We start from the raw sequence: 19,328 nt of genomic DNA on the forward strand, positions 1-19,328 counted from the left end.
TCCTACTAAGCGCAAACCAGATGGGATGGCATATTGCTGCAGAATGCTGTTGTAGCCTTGCTGGTTAAGTGTGCCTTGAATTCTAAATATATCACAGACAGTGTCACAAGCAAAGCACCCCCACACCACCTCCTCCATGCTTCACAGTGGGAATCACACATGCAGAGATCATCCGTTCACCTGCTCTGCGTCTCAAAGACACAGAGCAGGTGGAACCAAAAATAAACAAGTTTGGACTCAGACAAAAGGACAGATTCCCACTGGTCTAATGTCCACAGCTCGTGTTTTTTGGCCCAAGCAAGTCCCTTCTTCTAATTGGTGTCCTTTAGTAGTGGTTTCTTTGCAGCAATTTCGACCATGAAGGCCTAATTCAAATCAAAACAAATCTTATTGGTCACATACACATGGTTAGCAGATGTTATTGCGAGTGTAGCGAATGCTTGTGCTTCTAGTTCCGACAGTGCAGCAATATCTAACAAGTAATCGAACAATTCCACAACAACTACCTAATACACACAAATCTAAGTAAAGGAATGGAATAAGAATATATACATATAAATATATGGATGAGCAATGACCGAGCGGCATAGGCAGATGCAATATGGTATAAAATACAGTTTATACATATGATATGAGTAATGCAAGATATGTAAACATTAAAGTGTCATTATTAAAGTGACTAGTGATCAATTTATTAAAGTGGCCAATGATTTCAAGTCTATGTAGGCAGCAGCTTCACTGTGTTAGTGATGGCTGTTTAACAGTCTGATGGCCTTGAGATTGAAAAATTGCTTCCATCTCTCGGTCCCAGCTTTGATGCACCTGTACTGACCTCGCCTTCTGGATGGTAGCGGGGAGAACAGGCAGTGGCTCAGGTGGTTGTTGTCCTTGATGATCTTTTTGGCCTTCCTGTGACACCGGATGCTCTAGGTGTCCTGGAGGGGAGGTAGTTTGCCCCTGGTGATGCGTTGTGCAGACCGCACCACCCTCTGGAGAGCCCTGTGGCTATGGGCGGTGCAGTTACCGTACCAGGCGGTGATGCAGCCCGACAGGATACTCTCAATTGTGCATCTGTAAAAGTTGAGGGTTTTAGGTGACGTGTCAAATTTCTTCAACCTCCTGAGGTAGAAGAGACGCTGTTGCGAATTTTTCACCACACTGTCTGTGAGGGTGGACCATTTCAGTTTTTCTGTGATGTGTAAGCCGAGGAACTTCAAACTTTCCACCTTCTCCACTGCCGTCCCTTCTTTCTGGATGGTGGGGGGGGGGGGGGGGGGGGGGGGGGGTGCTCCCTCTGCTGTTTCCTGAAGTCCACGATCATCTCCTTTGTTTTGTTGACGTTGAATGAGAGGTTGTTTTCCTGACACCACACTCCGAGTGCCCTCACCTTCTCCCTATTGGCTATCTCGTCGTTGTGGGTAATCAAGCCTACTACTGTTATGTAGTCTGCAAACTTGATGATTGAGTTGGAGGCGTGTACGGCCACACAGTCATGGGTGAACAGGGAGTACAGGAGGGGGCTGAGCATGCACCCTTGTGGAGCCCCAGTGTTGAGGATCAGCAAAGTGGAAATGCTGTTTCCAACCTTCACCACCTGGAGGCGACCTGTCAGGAAGTCTCTGTGGCTTTGGCTCTGTCATATCCTCACATGGTCTCTCCTATCATTGCTATGCAGACGACACACAATTAATCTTCTCCTTTCCCCTTTCTGATAACCAGGCGGCGAATCGCATCTCTGCATGTCTGGCAGACATATCAGTGTGGATGACGGATCACCACCTCAAGCTGAACCTCGGCAAGACGGAGCTGCTCTTCCTCCCGGGGTAGGACTGCCCGTTCCATGATCTCGCCATCACGGTTGACAACTCCCTTGTGTCCTCCTCCCAGAGTGCTAAGAACCTTGGCATGATCCTGGACAACACCCTGTCGTTCTCCACTAACATCAAGGCGGTGACCCGATCCTGTAGGTTCATGCTCTACAACATTTGCAGAGTACAACCCTGCCTCACACAGGAAGCGACGCAGGTCCTAATCCAGGCACTTGTCATCTCCCGTCTGGATTACTGCAACTCGCTGTTGGCTGGGCTCCCTGCCTGTGCCATTAAACCCCTACAACTCATCCAGAACGCCGCAGCCCGTCTGGTGTTCAACCTTCCCAAGTTCTCTCACGTCACCCCGCTCCTCCGCTCTCTCCACTGGCTTCTAGTTGAAGCTTGCATCCGCTACAAGACCATGGTGCTTGCCTACAGAGCTGTGAGGGGAACGGCACCTCCATACCTTCAGGCTCTGATCAGGCCCTACACCCAAACAAGGGCACTGCGTTCATCCACCTCTGGCCTGCTGGCCCCCCTACCTCTGAGGAAGCACGGTTCCCGCTCAGCCCAGTCGAAACTGTTCGCTGCTCTGGCACCCCAATGGTGGAACAAGCTCCCTCACGACGCCAGGACAGCGGAGTCAATCACCACCTTTCGGAGACACCTGAAACCCCACCTCTTTAAGGAATACCTGGGATAGGATAAAGTAATCCTTCTAACCCCCCCCCCCCCCCCCCTTAAAAGATTTAGATGCACTATTGTAAAGTGGTTGTTCCACTGGATATCATAAGGTGAATGCACCAATTTGTAAGTCGCTCTGGATAAGAGCGTCTGCTAAATGACTTAAATGTAAATGTAAGTCCAGGACCCAATTACACAGGGCGGGGTTGAGACCCAAGGCCTCAAGCTTAATGATGAGCTTGGAGGGTACTATGGTGTTGAACGCTGAGCTGTAGTCAATGAACAGCATTCTTACATAGCTATATCTCTTGTCCAGGTGGGATAGGGCAGTGTGCAGTGTGATGGCGATTGCATCGTCTGTGGACCTATTGGGGCGGTACGCAAATTGAAGTGGGTCTAGGGTGACAGATAAGGTAGAGGTGATATGATCCTTGACTAGTCTCTCAAAGCACTTCATGATGACAGAAGTGAGTACTACGGGGCGATAGTAATTTAGTTCAGTTACCTTTGCCTTCTTCGGTACAGGAACGATGGTGGCCATCTTGAAGCATGTGGAGACAGCACACTGGGATAGGGAGAGATTGAATATGTCTGTAAACACCAGCCAGCTGGTCTGCGCATGCTCTGAGGACGCGGCTAGGGATGCTGTCTGGGCCGGCAGCCTTGCGAGGGTTAACCCGTTTAAATGTCTTACTTACGTCGGCCACGGAGGAGGAGAGCCCAAAGTCCTTGGTGGCACTGTATTATCCTCAAAGCGGGCAAAGAAGGTATATACTTTGTCTGGAAGCAAGACGTCGGTGTCCGTGGAGTGGCTGGTTTTTTTGTAGTCCGTGATTGTCTGTAGACCCTGCCATTTATATAATCAGACACATCACACAGGTGTGTGAACTAAAATATATATCCCAGTCAAGATGGAAGAATGGGACAAAGAGTATAATTCAGTGCTTTCGCCCGTAGAAGTTTGTATGAATTTGACCATTCAAATTCATACAAACTTCTACAGGTAAAAGCACTGACATTCACTTTGTCTACCTTTAATCACAAAAGCCGTGCTAGCATTTACTGCACGTTACTGAAAATCAAACCCTTTCTTTAGTGTCATTGATATATTTATTTTGATTTTACCTTTATTTCAACAGGGTGTCCCACTGAGACCAAGGTCTCTTTTACAAGGGAGCCCTGCATTTTACAATTTACACATTTTATAGAATACAAGCAACAGTTAAAATACACAAATCAAAAATACAATCATAGATAACATCTACAAAACTGATCCTAAATCACCACTCCTACTCTGAGATGCTTTATGAATATGGGCCCTGGTCAGTCAGCAGCATGCTGCTTTCTGTGATCCCACTCACTCTCCACCTGAAATGCAACAACAAAAACATGAATAAGAATGAGCCTAGTCAGTCAGTAACTTAGCTAACTAATGAAACACCCAGCTAAAATGTGCACTAGCCAAATCACCCAAATTAATTGCAGTGAAATCAGGAGGGGCATTTATATTGCTAACTTTTTCAGTCACCAATTCATCTATAAACAGGCAGGGGAACAAAGTAGTTTGACAAAAACTGTTCAATATCAATATCACTCTTTAAAATATAACTAACAATTATATAGCTAGTTGTTATTTTCTAGAAACCTAGCTACAGTCCACTTAGCTAAGGTGAACTCAACTCAGACTGATGGTGGGAGTTAACATCAGCAAAAGTTAGCTAGCTTTCCCCCAGCAGTTTCAATCTTGCGAACAATGTCATTTTCTCTACTTCATCAATCAGATGGATAGCTAGCAAATATACAGAGTGCAAAAAACATTAGGAACACCTTCCTAATATTGAGTTGCACCCTCTTTTGCCCTCAGAATAGTCTTAATTCGTTGGGGTATGGACTCTACAAAGTGTCGAAAGCGTTCCACAGGGATACTGGCCAATGTTGACTCCAATGCTTCCCACAGTTGTCAAGTTGAAAAAAAAACAAGAAAAGAAAAACCTGAGCCTTTCCTCCTATAGCTCCTCCCACCAGCCCCCTTCGGGTCATATGCACTCTAACCAACTCAGATGATATGACCACCCAGGCCAGACAAGTTGTCAGTTCAGGCAAGAGAGTATATATGACCAAGATTCATGGCATAGTAGATCAGTGTACAAGACCCTCTAGACAGAATTGTCCACATAGGCCGACAAATATCTAATATTCTATACTTCAATCCACTTCATCCACATTGGGACATAAGTCTAATATCTGGGCATTCTGAGAATATGGCCAAGCAATCAGTCATAGTCTCTTGATGTGCTGTGGTGTAGTGGTGCCTGGAGAAGTGAATATACTGTAATTTTCCCAAACATTATCCAAATGGCCCACCCGGCAAAGAAAATGTGCCCTGTGTGAAAAATTCTACGAGCAACAGTAACATACACTGAATGACCTAAAATGATAAATGCCATATTGGTCTTCACAGTCATGCCAGCCCAAGCTGTACCCAAGCTGTACTGTGCAAGTATATTGATACAATGGCCCTGGGTGAGATGGCTGCCGTTTTACAGTCTCCTAACCAATTGTGCTATTATGTGTTTTTTTCCCGCGTTATTTGTAACTTATTTTATACATAATATTTCTGCCACCGTCTCTTATGACCGAAAAGAGCTTCTAGATATAAGGACAACGATTACACACCTCGTACTGGAATAATATTTTTTCTTTAACGAGTCGGACGCAAAGGATTTACTTCAGACACCCTTGTTGGGTGTCGGAAGTAAATCCTTTGCGTCCGACTCGTCCTAGTCATTTGAAAGGAAAAAAAGACGGAGATATCGGGGACGTAGTTCGGGGTGCCTTGTAAGGATCCGATGGCGAGTGGGTAATCTCCCTTTATCATCAGTCCTATTAGCCAACATACAATCACTGGATAACAAAATAGACTTACTACGATAATGTATTTCCTACCAACAGGATGTTAAACTGTAATATCTTACTTTTCACCGAGTCGTGGCTGAACGACGACATGAATAACAGAGCTGGCGGGTTTTATGCTGCATCGGCAAGATAGAACAGCTGTCTCTGGTAAGACAAGGAGTGGTGGTCTGTGTATATTTGTAAACAACAGCTGGTGCACAAAATGTAGTTGTAAGTAAAAAATTATGAAAAGTAACACAATAAAATAACAACAAGGCAATATAAGAGGATACCGGTACCGAGTCAATGTGCAGGGGTACAGGTTAGACGAGGTAATTTGTACATGGAGGTAGGGGTGAACTGACTATGCATATATAATAAACAGCGAGTAGCAGCAGTGTACAAAACAAATGGGGGTGGGGGTCAATGTAAATAGTCTGGTTGCCATTTGATTAATTGTTCAGCAGTCTTATGGCTTGGGGGTAGAAGCTGTTAATGAGCCTTTTGGTCCTAGACTTGGCGCTCCGTTATCGCTTGCCATGTGGTAGCAGAGAAAACAGTCTATGACTTGAGTGACTGGACAAATGGAACACCTATGTGAGAATGCTATTCATTGACTACAGCTCAGCGTTCAACACCATAGTGCCCTCAAAGCTCATCACTAAGCTAAGGACCCTGGGACTAAACACCTTCCTCTGCAACTGGATCCTGGACTTCCTGACGGGCCACCCCCAGGTGGTAAGGGTAGGTAACAACATCCACCATGCTGATCCTCAACACGGGGGCCCCTCAGGGGTGCGTTCTCAGCCCCCTCCTGTACTCCCTGTTCACTCACGACTGCATGGCCAGGCACGACTCCAACACCATCATTAAGATTGCAGATGACAACAGTGATAGGCCTGATAACCGACAACGATGAGACAGCCTACAGGGAGGAGGTCAGAGACCTGGCTGTGTGGTGCCAGGATAACAACCTCTCCCTCACCAAGCATGCCACAATTCTCATCAACTGACTGTAGTGGCGCAGGTTGAGAGCTTCGAGTACCTTGGTGTCGACAACAAACTATCATGGTCCAAACACACCACGAGTCATGAAGAGGGCATGACAAAGCCTATTTCCCCTCAGGAGACTGAAAAGATTTGGGATGAGTCCTCAGACCCTCAAAAAGTTCTACAGCTGCAACATCGAGAGCATCCAGACTTGTTGCATCAATGCCTGGTATGGCAAATGCTCAGCCTCCGACCTCAAGGCACAGAGGATAGTACGTACGGCCCAGTACATCACTGGGGCCAACCTTCCTGCCATCCAGGACAGTGTCAGAGGAAGGCCGTAAAAATTGTCAAAGACTCCAGCCACCCTAAAAATTGTCAAAGACTTGCGCCACCCTAGTCATAGACTGTTCTCTCTGATACCGCACGGCAAGCGGAATCAGAGCTCCTAGTCTAGGTCCAAAAGGCTTCTTAACAGCTGCTACCATCAAACCATAGGACTTTGTTTCTGGACATTCTGAGCCTGTAATCGAACCCACAAATGCTGACGCTCCAGATACTCAACTATTCTAAAGGCCAGTTTTATGGCTTCTTTAATCAGGACTAGTTTTCAGCTGTGCTAACATAATTTCAAAAGGGTTTTCTAATGATCAATTAGCCTTTTAATATGATAAACTTGGATTAGCTAACACAACGTGCCATTGGAACACAGGAGTGATGGTTGCTGATAATGGGCCTCTGTACGCCTATGTAGATATTCCATAATAAAATCGTCCGTTTCCAGCTACAATAGCCATTTACAACATTAACAATGTCAACACTGTATTTCTGATCAATTTGATGTTATTTTAATGCACAAAAAAATTGCTTTTCTTACAGTACCAGTCAATAGTTTGGACACCTACTCCTTCCAGGGGTTTTCTTTGTCACTATTTTCTACATTGCAGAATAAAAGTGAAGACATCAGAACTATTAAATAACATATGGAATCATGTAGTAACCAAAAAAAGTGTTAAACAAATCAAAACTACCCTTTGCCTTGGTGACAGCTTTGCACTCTTGGCATTCTCTCAATTAGCTTCATGAGGTAGTCACCTGGAATGCATCTCAATGAACAGTATTCCTATAAGTATTCAGACCCTTCAACCTACTTTGTTGAAGCACCTTTGGCAGCTATTACAGCCTCAAGTTTTTTGGCGTATGACGCTACAAGCTTGGCACACCTGTATTTCGGAAGTTCCTCCTGTTCTTCTCTGCAGATCCTCTCAAGCTCTGTCAGGTTGGATGGGGAGGGTCGCTGCACAGCCATTTCCAGGTCGATCGGGTTCAAGTCCGGGCTTTGGCTGATCATGTCAACATCATACTTACATTTACGTCATTTAGCAGACGCTCTTATCCAGAGCGACTTACAAATTGGTGCATTCACCTTATGATACTTCACAATCTTAGCTAGCAAGCAGTCATTATCATGAATCATGTCGATAATCTACTGGCAAATCCTTTTCAATCCTTGTCATATGAAGAGAAATTATAGATAAAACTTACGGGTGCTCTCGCCATAAACAATATACAAGTTGGAAATCACAAATGCAACAATGAGTGGTTTAGAAGGAATCAGCGGCTAACTGCAAGCGATGTAAAGCAATCACTATTTTGCTTCCCCTGCCTGCTATTCAGTGGAGGGTTTGTGGTTGAAGTCTGGGTTTAAGGGTCTCTTTTCCAAGTTTAAAATAAACATTCACACGCAACACCATGGGCCAGAAAAGGTTGAATACATTGGCCATGCTGTCATTCCAGCATGACTTTTGCCGCCTACAAAACTGGAAACTCAGAACTGGGAAATCTCAGACTTCAGTGAGTTCAAGACAACTGGGAACTCTGGAAAAAAAACGAGTTCCGACTGGGAAAACAGGTTTTGAACAGTCATCCAACACAGAATTCCAAGTCAGGAGCTCTGACCTGAAGATCACTGATGCCATGATTCTATCTTCCCAGTTGTCTTGAAAAGCACCATAAATCCAGAGAATGCCAGACTTATGACTAAGTAAATTATGTAATATGCCAGGGAGGTATGTATACTGTAGCTAAGAAAGTAATACTAAATGTATGTTGTGTAGTAAGCTGTTCATAGCCCATGTGCCTCACCCTAATCATTTGGTAACTTTCCCCCTTAGCCTATAGCCTGAGAATGTTATTGAATGAGCTTTCATTGTTTGCTTATATGGTTCTGACTTTGTGTATAGGGAGAATACTGTAAGAACAGCCCATGTTCTGAATTCTGTCACTGTACATTACAAAAGTGCTGAACAAATAGTTATGACTACCCTCGGTCTGAGCTCGCTCATTAAGGTCTTAATAAAAATTAGATTGCCACTTATCCGCTCATCATTCCCTTAAGCCATAGTTTGTACTTCAATTGATATAGGCCTATTGATTATATACTATAGGTCTCTCAGTATCTTAATTATTTTTGGCAATATTGGAATTATTTGTTTTGCGTATTAGCTCGTGCTTTTCTTCACGAGGGGATACTATGTCGGTGGGTCTGTAACCATGTTTTATTAGGCCTATGTGGTCTAAAATACTTCAAATGGTATGCTAAGTGAGTCTGTGGGGTCAACATCTTCCTGAATTTCTGAACATCTGTCCGTCTCAAAAGTGCTGAATGAATAGGCCTACCTCGTCGCAGCTCGTTCACTTGCACATGCCTATACTTAGAGCTAAGTGTAAATAAGAATAAACATGAATATACTGAACAAATGTAATGTCTGTATATTGTTCAAAAGTCAAAACTCATTTCCCGTTTGTTATTGAATGAGAAAGCAGTTCTCACGACTGGGGGTGCTGAGTAGTATTTGTAATAAAGCCCTTGTGGAGGGGGGGCTCATTCTGATTGGTTTGTGCACTCCCAGGCCCAACCATTGCTGCACCCCTGCCCAGTCATGTGAAATCCATAGATTAAGGCCTAACACATTTATTTAAATTGACTGATTGCCTTCTATGAGCTGTAACTCAGTAAAATCTTTGAAATTGTTGCGTTTTTGTTTAGTATAGCAGATTTAAGAAGTGGATGTCTCGACAAAGACTGTTGCATGTCATTAACACAAACCTAACCTGATTTTCAAACAGTCCCCACTGTTTTGATGACAAATGGACTCAGATAAGCCAAGTAGTTTAATAAGGGAGTACACAAATCCTGACAGGTTTAAGCAACACTGGCCATGTGTCCTCTATTTATAAATGGTTTCTTAAGAGCCAACTCTATTCCAATTGCCATGCGCCATTAAATATTCTGAACAGGTAAAAAAAAAATAAAAAAAAATGATTTTCCCGTTTTACTTTATTTTTTAGAAAGATAAATAAAAAAAAAAGGTGCGACGGTCCGCACTCAAGCCGCATGAAGCAGCAAGGCAAAGACATAACATGAAACAGTCCGGTCTGACCCATCTCTACCCTGCATAGCCAACTGGTGATAACTAATCTCAGAGGTCGACATCTGCCCCTTCTGGCCATACTGGCACACGTTTCAGATTTACGTGCTGCACTTTGCGCTAGAGGGCAAACCAGACAGAATCCGGCAAACAAGGGTCCCTGGAATCGGCTAAACCAAAGCTACGGAATCCAGGCGATGACGACAACAGAGTAGAGGGATCTCGTTTACTCCTGCACTGGGAAGAGTGGACGCTTTACTGTGGTCCCAATAAACCATCCAGGTCTCACACTAAGGTACACAGGGCTAAACTCCTCTAATCAAAACACACTTGTTTGCTTTTCTTAGTAGGGGGCTCTTATGAATTCCGATTGCTAGAACAGGTTCAGCAAAGACCAATCTGAATGATGGGGAAATTATAACTGATTCATGGTTAGACTACATCACCCCCACCCGCTGGATGAGAACAAACCGCTTAGTCAGTCTTGTGCAAGGTCATCAGCACAGAGCTACCCAATCAGACATGATGATCCATGGGGCCACTCAGCTCATCTTGAGGCAGGCTCCATGTCATGATAGTAATAGCACAGCTACAATTGTAATTGGATTTCCTCCAATTACTCTCATTCTGAATTTTTAAATACACCAATGGCTGACTTGCATCCCCCCTAATAGACAATCTAATTGGCTGGCGGGGGGACAGAGACCAGTCACAGGAGGCACTTCTTATGAAAATTCGGGGGGGGGGGGGGGGGGGGGGGTCTGCCAAGTCAACAAGATCCAGGACTGTAAAAAAGAGGCCAAAATGACTGAACAATAACACTATGTACAGGCAGGTGAGGGGGTCAGCGCGTGTGTGTGCACGCTTTGAGTTTAAGCACAGGCTAAGATCACGAGCTGAACGTAAAGACATAAGCACATGTAAAAAAAAAAAATAACAAACAGTGACTATTGCACAATGAGTCGCCATGTCTTTCCACTGGTTGTTTTAAACCTCAACATCTGATTAAACCTTACAAGAAAGCAAAACAGAATATTTCAAACATTGCTTAAGAGTACTAGTTCTGGAAGATGAGAATTAAGCGATCATACAAACACACACTGACCCCGGCTCTTCCTTCAGCACTCCCCCTTTCACAAAACACAAGAGGTGTGGGAGAAGGGGGCACCTAACGCATTCTGTACTCTGAGGTCTTGGACACCTCACAGAGCTGACCCTTGAAGTCTATGTCAACTGTGAAGTCGAGGTCTCTCTGCAAGCGAAACAGACATACAGAAACATGTTAAATGAGTGGACATTGGATAAACTCCCAGCTGTAAACCACAGAACAGAAGATAAATAATTTATACTTTTGGGAAATTATGCCCAGGAAAGGGGTAAACACCCAGCCTTACAAGACAGTCAAACCAACAGAAGGTAAAAAAATGGTGGGCTTGGAGACTAAAAAGGTATCCCAACAAACTAAGACAGGGAGGCTTTTCCCTCTTACATTGTTTTTGACATTGGGCTTCATGTTGATGTTGCCGAAAATCTCCTCTCCAGTCTTCACAGTCAGATAGTCATCAAGGTAGAATACAGTCTGCTTCCAGTGGGTGTAGGGGGACTCTGGACCTGGGGAGAGGAGAAACGTGACAGGTCTAATATGACTTCACGTTACAGAAAGAAACAAAATAGCCATTAAAGAGCCAAATGTATTCTCCCAGTTATCAAAGACTACTTGTGTGCTGTCATTTACCATAGACTTAATTTGAGAGGATTCAGTGAACTAATCTATTATTGTAGTGCAGACAGTTTATGGGGGGGGGCCCTAAAGACTCACTGGTGGAGAAGCCCGTCCTCTTGTGACAGCGCGTGAACTCGATGTTGAAGTAGGTGACGAGGGCGTGAATGTAATCATTCCTCTTCACCTGCAGGCAGAAGGGCGAGGTGAAGGACAGGTCGTCGATCTTCACCGTGTATATGTCCACCTCCTGGGGACAATGTAGAGGGGGGGGAGACTCAGATGACAAGGCAAAATCCTCTGAACTGGTAGGAAGAACTGGAGATATGGTGCCAGGGGGGGGGGGGGTCACAGAGCTGTATTGGGGAGGCTGCTGAGTGTGATTGACTCACCTTGATGAGGCAGGCACTGCTGACCAGCTGTTTGGGGTCCACCACGTCCACTAAGGGCTCCTTGATGGCCACCTCCTTGATGCAGGACATATCGAAGCCGTACACGTTCTCCCACCCTGTTACAGAGAAGAAATAGGGAGTTACCACCACAACTGGGCATACAGCTAGTTTAGAAAGTAACTTTATATTAAATTGTCATCCAGGCATTGTTCTTTGAAGGAAAACTTTCCTAGGTCTAGAAATGCACACTTCAAAGTCCAGACTAGTTAGCTAGCTAGATAGATCAGCGTTGATATGGCTAACTATTACAGGGGTGGCAGGTAGTCTAGCAGTTAGGGTTGCTGGTATCAAATCAGACACCATTGCGCAAGGCACTTAACTCCCCGGGCACCCAGTGCGGCATCCCGCCGCACCTCACCACAACATGTGCATGTATCTTTCAGAGGGGTTAGGTTAAAAGTGAGTTACATTTTGGTTGGACCTTGCGTGCAATTGACAAATAAAGTGATCTTAATACAAGCACAGTACAACTAAATGTTATTTCCCAAATTGCTGATGACAGTCAGTAAGAGTAGCTTTTGGCTCCTTTGACAGACTCAACCGTGAGAGTTAGCTAAATCTGTTCAATAAGGGCCATGACGGTCCTTGATCACAGAATCCAATCTGACACTCAAAGTCCCCTGACTAGCTCCTCTCCAACCAAAAACATGGGTACAACGCTGGCCAAATCACACCAACTACATTACCCCAGAATTTAGAGGAATTCTCACAGTGGATTTTATAGTCCTTGTACTGCCTGTCCTCAATGGCTGTGACGTACAGGGTAGCCCTGTCTGGGAAAATCAGGCCCTCTGGTTTCTGGGTGACAGAAAGGGAGAGGGAATAAGAGCATGGCAGGTTAATACACTTAGGAATGACAGATTAGCAGGCTATTCAGAGGCCTGACGTTTAGTTGCAGATGTGTGGAATCATGGCACAATGACTGCTGGTTGTGTGCATGCATCAGTCTGCAAGGGTCGTTGACCCTCCAAAACAGGGAAGCCAACGTCTAACACTAATCTAAAACACTTCACAAATGGATAATTTGATCAGACTGAATATTGTTATAGCACACACACACACATTTATCCATGGTACGGACAACAGTTCCGTTTAAACCACTGCTGTAGCTGAAATGTTCCCAATAAGTCAACCCAGCATGGCGCTGGCGAGATCCACTGGAATGAGTTTTACTTTATGGGCAATTCCACAGCAAGTCAGGAACTGAATCTCCTAAAAGCCTTGGTATATGGCCAAACAGAGTTTAACATATGCCAATGGTCCCAGAAACTGTCAGTATAGGGAAAGAAGGTAATTAAGACATTCAAACAAGCATTTAAGCTTACTCCATAATGTACAAATTAAATATACAGACAGGAACATACCAGCCACTTGTCCCTGGCATAGATGACAGTGTTGAGCATGGACTCGTAGAAGAGGCAGTAGCCCATCCACTCTGAGATGATGATGTCCACTCCTTCTACAGGAAGGTCCACCTCCTCCACCTTCCCCTTGATGATGGTCACAACTGAAGGAGAAGGATGAGTTAGACCTAAATAGCCACTACATTACTTCAAGCCAGGTTGAAGCATTGTGAAGGATAGGGATGACTGAAAACTGAGGTGGCAGGGGAAAAGTACTGACTTACTGTGGTCCATTTTGTTGGCCTTGACGATCTTCACAGCATAGTCAGAAATACTGCTGCACTCAATCTGAAAACAGAAGGGAGGGTTAGACAGCAGGCCTTCGGGTGTCTCACGAAATGACAACTAACCAGAACCATGGTATCCTTTAGTGCACCCATCAAGGGAATTGAAGTCTACTGTGAATTCATGGGCTTTACGTTCATTATGATTAAGCAAATAAAACAGGTCTTGATGCGAAGCAGTCACATCTGTGACAGATTATGAACAGGTGTGCCTTACCATATGGTATGATAATGGGGACATGTCACACATATCATAGAGAATGGCGAAGCTGTATCACAAGTTCGAAAAGTACTACAGACTATTGACAGTGCATGGCAGTAAATGAGGTGTGTATGTATGAGTTGCTTCTCCGTACGGAAACAAGGTGGGGGTACTTACGCCTATGACCTTTTTGGCACCAGCTTTGGCTGCAAACATGCAGAGGATGCCAGTCCCACTGCCCACGTCCAACACCACCTTGTCCTTGAACAGGTGCTTGTTGTGGAACATTGAGTTCCGGTAGGTCAGGGTGCGCACCTCATCTTTCAGCATCTCCTACAGAGCAGGACATGAGGAACATTAGTTAGGGCAACACTTACCGAGGTGAGTCACTCCAACTGGGATGTATACATGACTGAACATTTGACAATGTATCACCCATCGAAGCCTCCATTAGCCCCATTGTATTTTGGCACAGATGTGCTGACCACAATTCAGTATAAAGCAATGTGACAGGAGTCTCCACATTTCAACCATTTTGGTTGTGGTACCAATTCTCACCAAATAAACATTTACAGTTGAAGTCGGAAGTTGACATACACCTTAGCCAAATACATTTAAACTCAGTTTCACAATTCCTGACATTTAATCCTAATAAAAATTCCCTGTCTTAGGTCAGTTAGGATCCCCACTATTTTAAGAATGTGAAATGTCAGAATAATAGTAGAGAGAATGATTTATTTCAGCCTTTATTTCTTTCATCACATTCCCAGTGGGCCAGAAGTTTACATACACTCAATTAGTATTTGCTAGCATTGCCTTTAAATTGTTTAACTTGGTCAAACGTGCCGGGTAGCCATCCACAATAAGTTGGGTGAATTTTGGCCCATTCCTCCTGACAGAGCTGGTGTATATGAGTCAGGTTTGTAGGCCTCCTTGCTGGCACACGCTTTTCATTTCTGCCCACAAATTCTCAATAGGATTGAGGTCAGGGATTTGTGATGGCCACCAATACCTTGACTTGTTGTCCTTTAGCCATTTTGCCACAACTTTGGAAGTATGCTTGGGGTCAATTGTCCATTTGGAAGACCCATTTGCGACCAAGCTTTAACTTCCTGACTGATGTCTTCGAGACGTTGCTTCAATATATCCACAATTTTCCTGCCTCATGATGCCATCTATTTTGTGAAGTGCACCAGTCCCCCCTGCTGCAAAGCACCCCCACAACATGATGCTGCCACCGCCGTGCTTCACGGTCGGTATGGTGTTCCTCGGCTTGCAAAGCTCCCCCTTCTTCCTCCAAACAATGGTCATTATGGCCAAACAGTTCTATTTTTGTTTGATCAGACCAGAGGACATTTCTCCAAAAAGTACGATCTTTGTCCCCATGTGCAGTTGCAAACCAGTCTGGCTTTTTTAATGGAAGTTTTGGAGCAGTGGCTTCTTCCTTGCTGAGCGACCTTTCAGCTTATGTTGATATAGGCTTGTTTTACTGTGGATATAGATACTTTTGTACCCTTTTCCTCCAGCATCTTCACAAGGTTCTTCTGGGATTGATTTGCACTTTTCGCACCAAAGTACATTCATCTCTAGGAGACAGAACACGTCTCCTTCCTGAGCGATATGACAGCTGCGTGGTCCCATGGTGTTTATACTTGCGTACAATTGTTTGTACAGATGAACGTGGTACCTTCAGGCATTAAGGAAATTGCCCCCCCAAGGATGAACCAGACTTGTAGACCTTCACAATTTTTTTTCTGGGGTCTTGGCTGATTTCTTTTGATTTTCTCATAATGTCAAGGAAAGAGGCACTGAGTTTGAAGGTAGACCTTGAAATACATGCACAGGTACACCTCCAATTGACTCAAATGTTGTCAATTAGCCTATCAGAAGCTTCTAAAGCCATGACATTTTCTGGAATCTTCCAAGCTGTTTAAAGGCACAGTCAACTTAGTGTATGTAAACTTCTGACCCACTGGAATTGTGATAGTGAGCTATAACTGAAATAAGCTGTCTGTAAACAGTTGGGAAAATTACTGGTGTCATGCAAAGTAGATGTCCTAACCAACTTGTTAACAAGAAATTTGTGGAGTGGTTGAAAAATGTGTTAATGACTCCAACCTTAGTGTATGTAAGTTTCCGACTTCAACTGTAAATGTATGACAACTACCATTTTTATACCTACCTCATGGATACCGAAGTGGGCGTATGAGTCAAAGTAATAGTCCTTAGAAGTCATGTCTTCTGCTGCAGGCTTGGCTGAGCTCTCCCCCTGAGAAATCTCACCAAAAGAGATAACAGTCACAACCAGCACCAGACTGGCAACAATGAACACACGTATGAAGGTTCTCCAACCAAACCAGTTACAGCCAGGCAGAACATGCTGATAAAATTACAACTATTGAATAGATGTGAATTGTGTGTTCATTTCTTTAAGTTGCTCAAAACATATAACATTTTATTTTCATAGGACAATACTTCCAACTAAGTTACATTTGGGAGTACGGGTGTGTGTGGTGTTTTCACGTAGTTGTAGTTAAGCCCAAGTTCAGTGTAGTACATGAAGCTTTCGTTTTCTCAGAGCACAAAGGGAGAGAGAAAGCACATGGTGATTTAGGCCTTCACTGACAGATGTAAAGTTGGGACAGCAAATTAACGTAGAAAACCATTAGTTAACCGAATGGCGCGCGCTGAACATAAGAACGTTACTTGCGAGCTCCCCTAATTAAATGGGCCATGCCTTATTCAAGGAATTGGCTGGCCACAAAGTTACCTAGCTAAAATAGTGGCGTCTAAATCCTCCCGGGCTGCCGGTTAGGTAACGTAAGTAGCACAACTTAGAGCTAACACCAATGGCTAACAATTATTAAATGTATTTAGTTATCGACACGTACGTGATGGATTAAAACGGAACATGAGCTACATAACTCAAATGCCGGCAAAGCGCCAGATGTGCCTTGTGAAATGCTAGTTAGCATTACTAACCTGGCACCCATGCGGGCTCTCCCCCAAGTACGAGCAAGCGATGGCTTGATAATGATTATATCACAACATATACTTATTTCATTACTAATCAGTTTCCCAATTGCATTCATAATTCAGTAACTAGAATTACATGACAACCGCGTATACACAGTACAAGTTCGCTGTGCTAGCAAACGTGGCGACAAATGAATGAGCCTTGCAGTATACGTTATATGGTGGCTGGCTAAAATGGATGCTTTGATAGTGAAGTGCGTGTGTTCTCTGAACTAGCCAACTAGCAGGCTCCGCGGCCTACAATGCCATTCGACATATAGTTACTTTAGCTTAGTGAAAATACTTTCATTTTAAGCTACATAAACAAATTATATGTGGCTTAAAATGTATTCGACCACACCGCTGCGCTTACCTCCATTCTATCCGTTGTCTCCGCCATTTCAATTCCGTGTGGTCATGGACGCAGACTCATAGTGGTATTAAAACGCGAAGCTTTGAGCCCCCACCCTTTGACGCAAAATACAGTTCGTAATTGGATCCGTGTTGCAGGCACCTCCCAAACGACAGCCCCAGTTTTGCATAAAGATTTTTCATTGGTTCACAATTTCACCTCGAATCAAATCAAATCAAATTGTATTAGTCACATGCGGCGAATACAACAGGTGTAGGTAGACCTTACAGTGAAATGCTTACTTAGGAGCCCCTAACCTACAGTGCAGTTTCAAAAAATACAGATAAGAATAAGAGATAAAAGTAACAAGTAATTAAAGAGGAGCAGTAAAAAAATAACAATATATACAGGAGGGTGCTGGTACAGAGTCTGTTAGTTGAGGCAGTATGTACATGTAGGTAGAGTTAATTAAAGTGACAATGCATAGATGACAACAGAGAGTGGCAGTGGTATGAAGAAGGGAGGGGCAATGTGAATAGTCTGGGTAGCCATTTGACTAGATGTTCCGCTTGCCGTGTGGTTAAAGTGACTATGCATAGATGACAACAGAGAGTGGCAGTGGTATGGAGAAGGGAGGGGCAATGTGAATAGTCTGGGTAGCCATTTGACTAGATGTTCCGCTTGCCGTGTGGTAGCAGCGAGAACAGTCTATGACTGGGGTGGCTGGAGTCTTTGACAATTTTTAGGGCCTTCCTCTGACACTGCCTGGTATAGAGGTCCTGGATGGCAGGAAGCTTGGCCCCAGTGATGTACTGGGCTATTCACACTACCCTCTGTAGTGCCTTGCGGTCAAAGGCCGAGCAGTTGCCATACCAGGCAGTAATGCAACCAGTCAGGATGCTCTCGATGGTGCAGCTGTAGAACCTTTTGAGGATCTGAGGACCCATACCAAATCTTTTCAGTCTCCTGGGGGGGAATAGGTTTTGTTTTGCCCACTTCACGACTGTCATAGTGTGCTTGGACCATGTTAGTTTGTTGTTGATGTGGACACCAAAGAACTTGAAGCTCTCAACCTGCTCCACTGCAGCCCTGTTGATGAGAATGGGGGCGTGCTCGGTCCTCTTTTTTCTGTAGTCCACAATCATCTCCTTTGTCTTGATCACATTGAGGGAGAGGCTGTTGTCCTGGTGCCACACGGCCAGGTCTCTGACCTCCTCCCTATAGGCTGTCTCGTTGTTGTCTGTGATCAGGCCTACCGCTGTTCTGTCATCGTCAACTTTAATGATGGTGTTGGAGTCGTGCCTGGCCGTGCAGTCATGAGTGAACAGGAAGTACAGGAGGGGGCTGAGCACGCACCCCTGAGGGGCCCCTGTGTTGAGAATCAGCGTGGCACACGTGTTGTTACCTACCCTTACCACCTGGGGTGGCCCGTCAGGAAGTCCAGGATCCAGTTGCAGAGGGAGGTGTTTAGTCCCAGGGCCCTTAGCTTATTGATGAGCTATGAGGGTACTATGGTGTTGAACGTTGAGCTGTAGTCAATGAATAGCTTTCTCACATAGGTGTTCCTTTTGTCCAGGTGGGAAAGGGCAGTGTGGAGTGCAATAGAGACTGCATCATCTGTGGATCTGTTGGCCCGGGTGCAAATTGGAGTGGGTTTAGGGTTTCTGGGATGATGGTGTTGATGTGAGCCATGACCAGCCTTTGAAAGCACTTCATGGCTACAGATGTGAGTGCTACGGGTCGGTTGTCATTTAGGCAGGTTACCTTAGTGTTCTTGGGCACTATGGTGGTCTGCTCTCAGGGAGAGGTTGAAAATGTCAGTGAAGACACTTGCTAGTTGGTCAGCGCATGCTTGCAGTACACGTCCTGGTAATCCGTCTGGCACTGCGGCCTTGTGAATGTTGACCTGTCTAAAGGTCTTACTCACATTGGCTGCGGAGAGCGTGATCACACAGTATTCCGGTACAGCTGGTGCTCTCATGCATGTTTCAGTGTTATTTGCCTCGAAGCGAGCATAGAAGTAGTTTAGCTTGTCCGGTAGGCTCGTGTCACTGGGAAGCTCTTGGCTGTGCTTCCCTTTGTAGTCTGT

The 19,328-nt window shown here is 44.7% G+C and overlaps 1 protein-coding gene across 5 annotated transcripts; it reads right to left on the reverse strand.

Annotated features, from left to right (window-relative positions):
• Positions 1–3,586: 3,586 nt before the first annotated feature.
• On the reverse strand, positions 3,587–17,360 carry LOC115192114 (protein arginine N-methyltransferase 1). Of its 5 annotated transcripts, XR_003877875.1 has the most exons (11): positions 17,261–17,340; positions 16,055–16,150; positions 14,050–14,205; positions 13,611–13,674; positions 13,348–13,490; positions 12,670–12,781; positions 11,924–12,039; positions 11,631–11,781; positions 11,301–11,422; positions 10,917–11,063; positions 3,587–3,863 (listed from the first exon to the last, which is right to left on the reverse strand). XR_003877875.1 is itself a non-coding variant. In XM_029750268.1 (10 exons), the coding sequence occupies exons 1-10, from the start codon at positions 17,285–17,287 to the stop codon at positions 10,980–10,982; spliced, it is 1,038 nt and encodes a 345-aa protein (XP_029606128.1). In that variant the 5' UTR covers positions 17,288–17,360; the 3' UTR covers positions 9,542–10,979. The 5 variants fall into 5 exon arrangements, 4 of the variants coding, with proteins under 4 accessions (XP_029606128.1, XP_029606125.1, XP_029606124.1 ...); XM_029750268.1 differs by lacking the exon at positions 3,587–3,863 and having other exon boundaries at positions 9,542–11,063; positions 12,694–12,781; positions 16,055–16,141; positions 17,261–17,360; XM_029750265.1 differs by lacking the exon at positions 3,587–3,863 and having other exon boundaries at positions 9,542–11,063; positions 16,055–16,141; positions 17,261–17,360.
• Between the last annotated feature and the right edge of the window lie 1,968 nt (positions 17,361–19,328).

This window comes from Salmo trutta, chromosome 4 (assembly GCF_901001165.1).
Source record: "Salmo trutta chromosome 4, fSalTru1.1, whole genome shotgun sequence".
Classification (NCBI taxonomy): Eukaryota; Metazoa; Chordata; class Actinopteri; order Salmoniformes; family Salmonidae; genus Salmo; species Salmo trutta.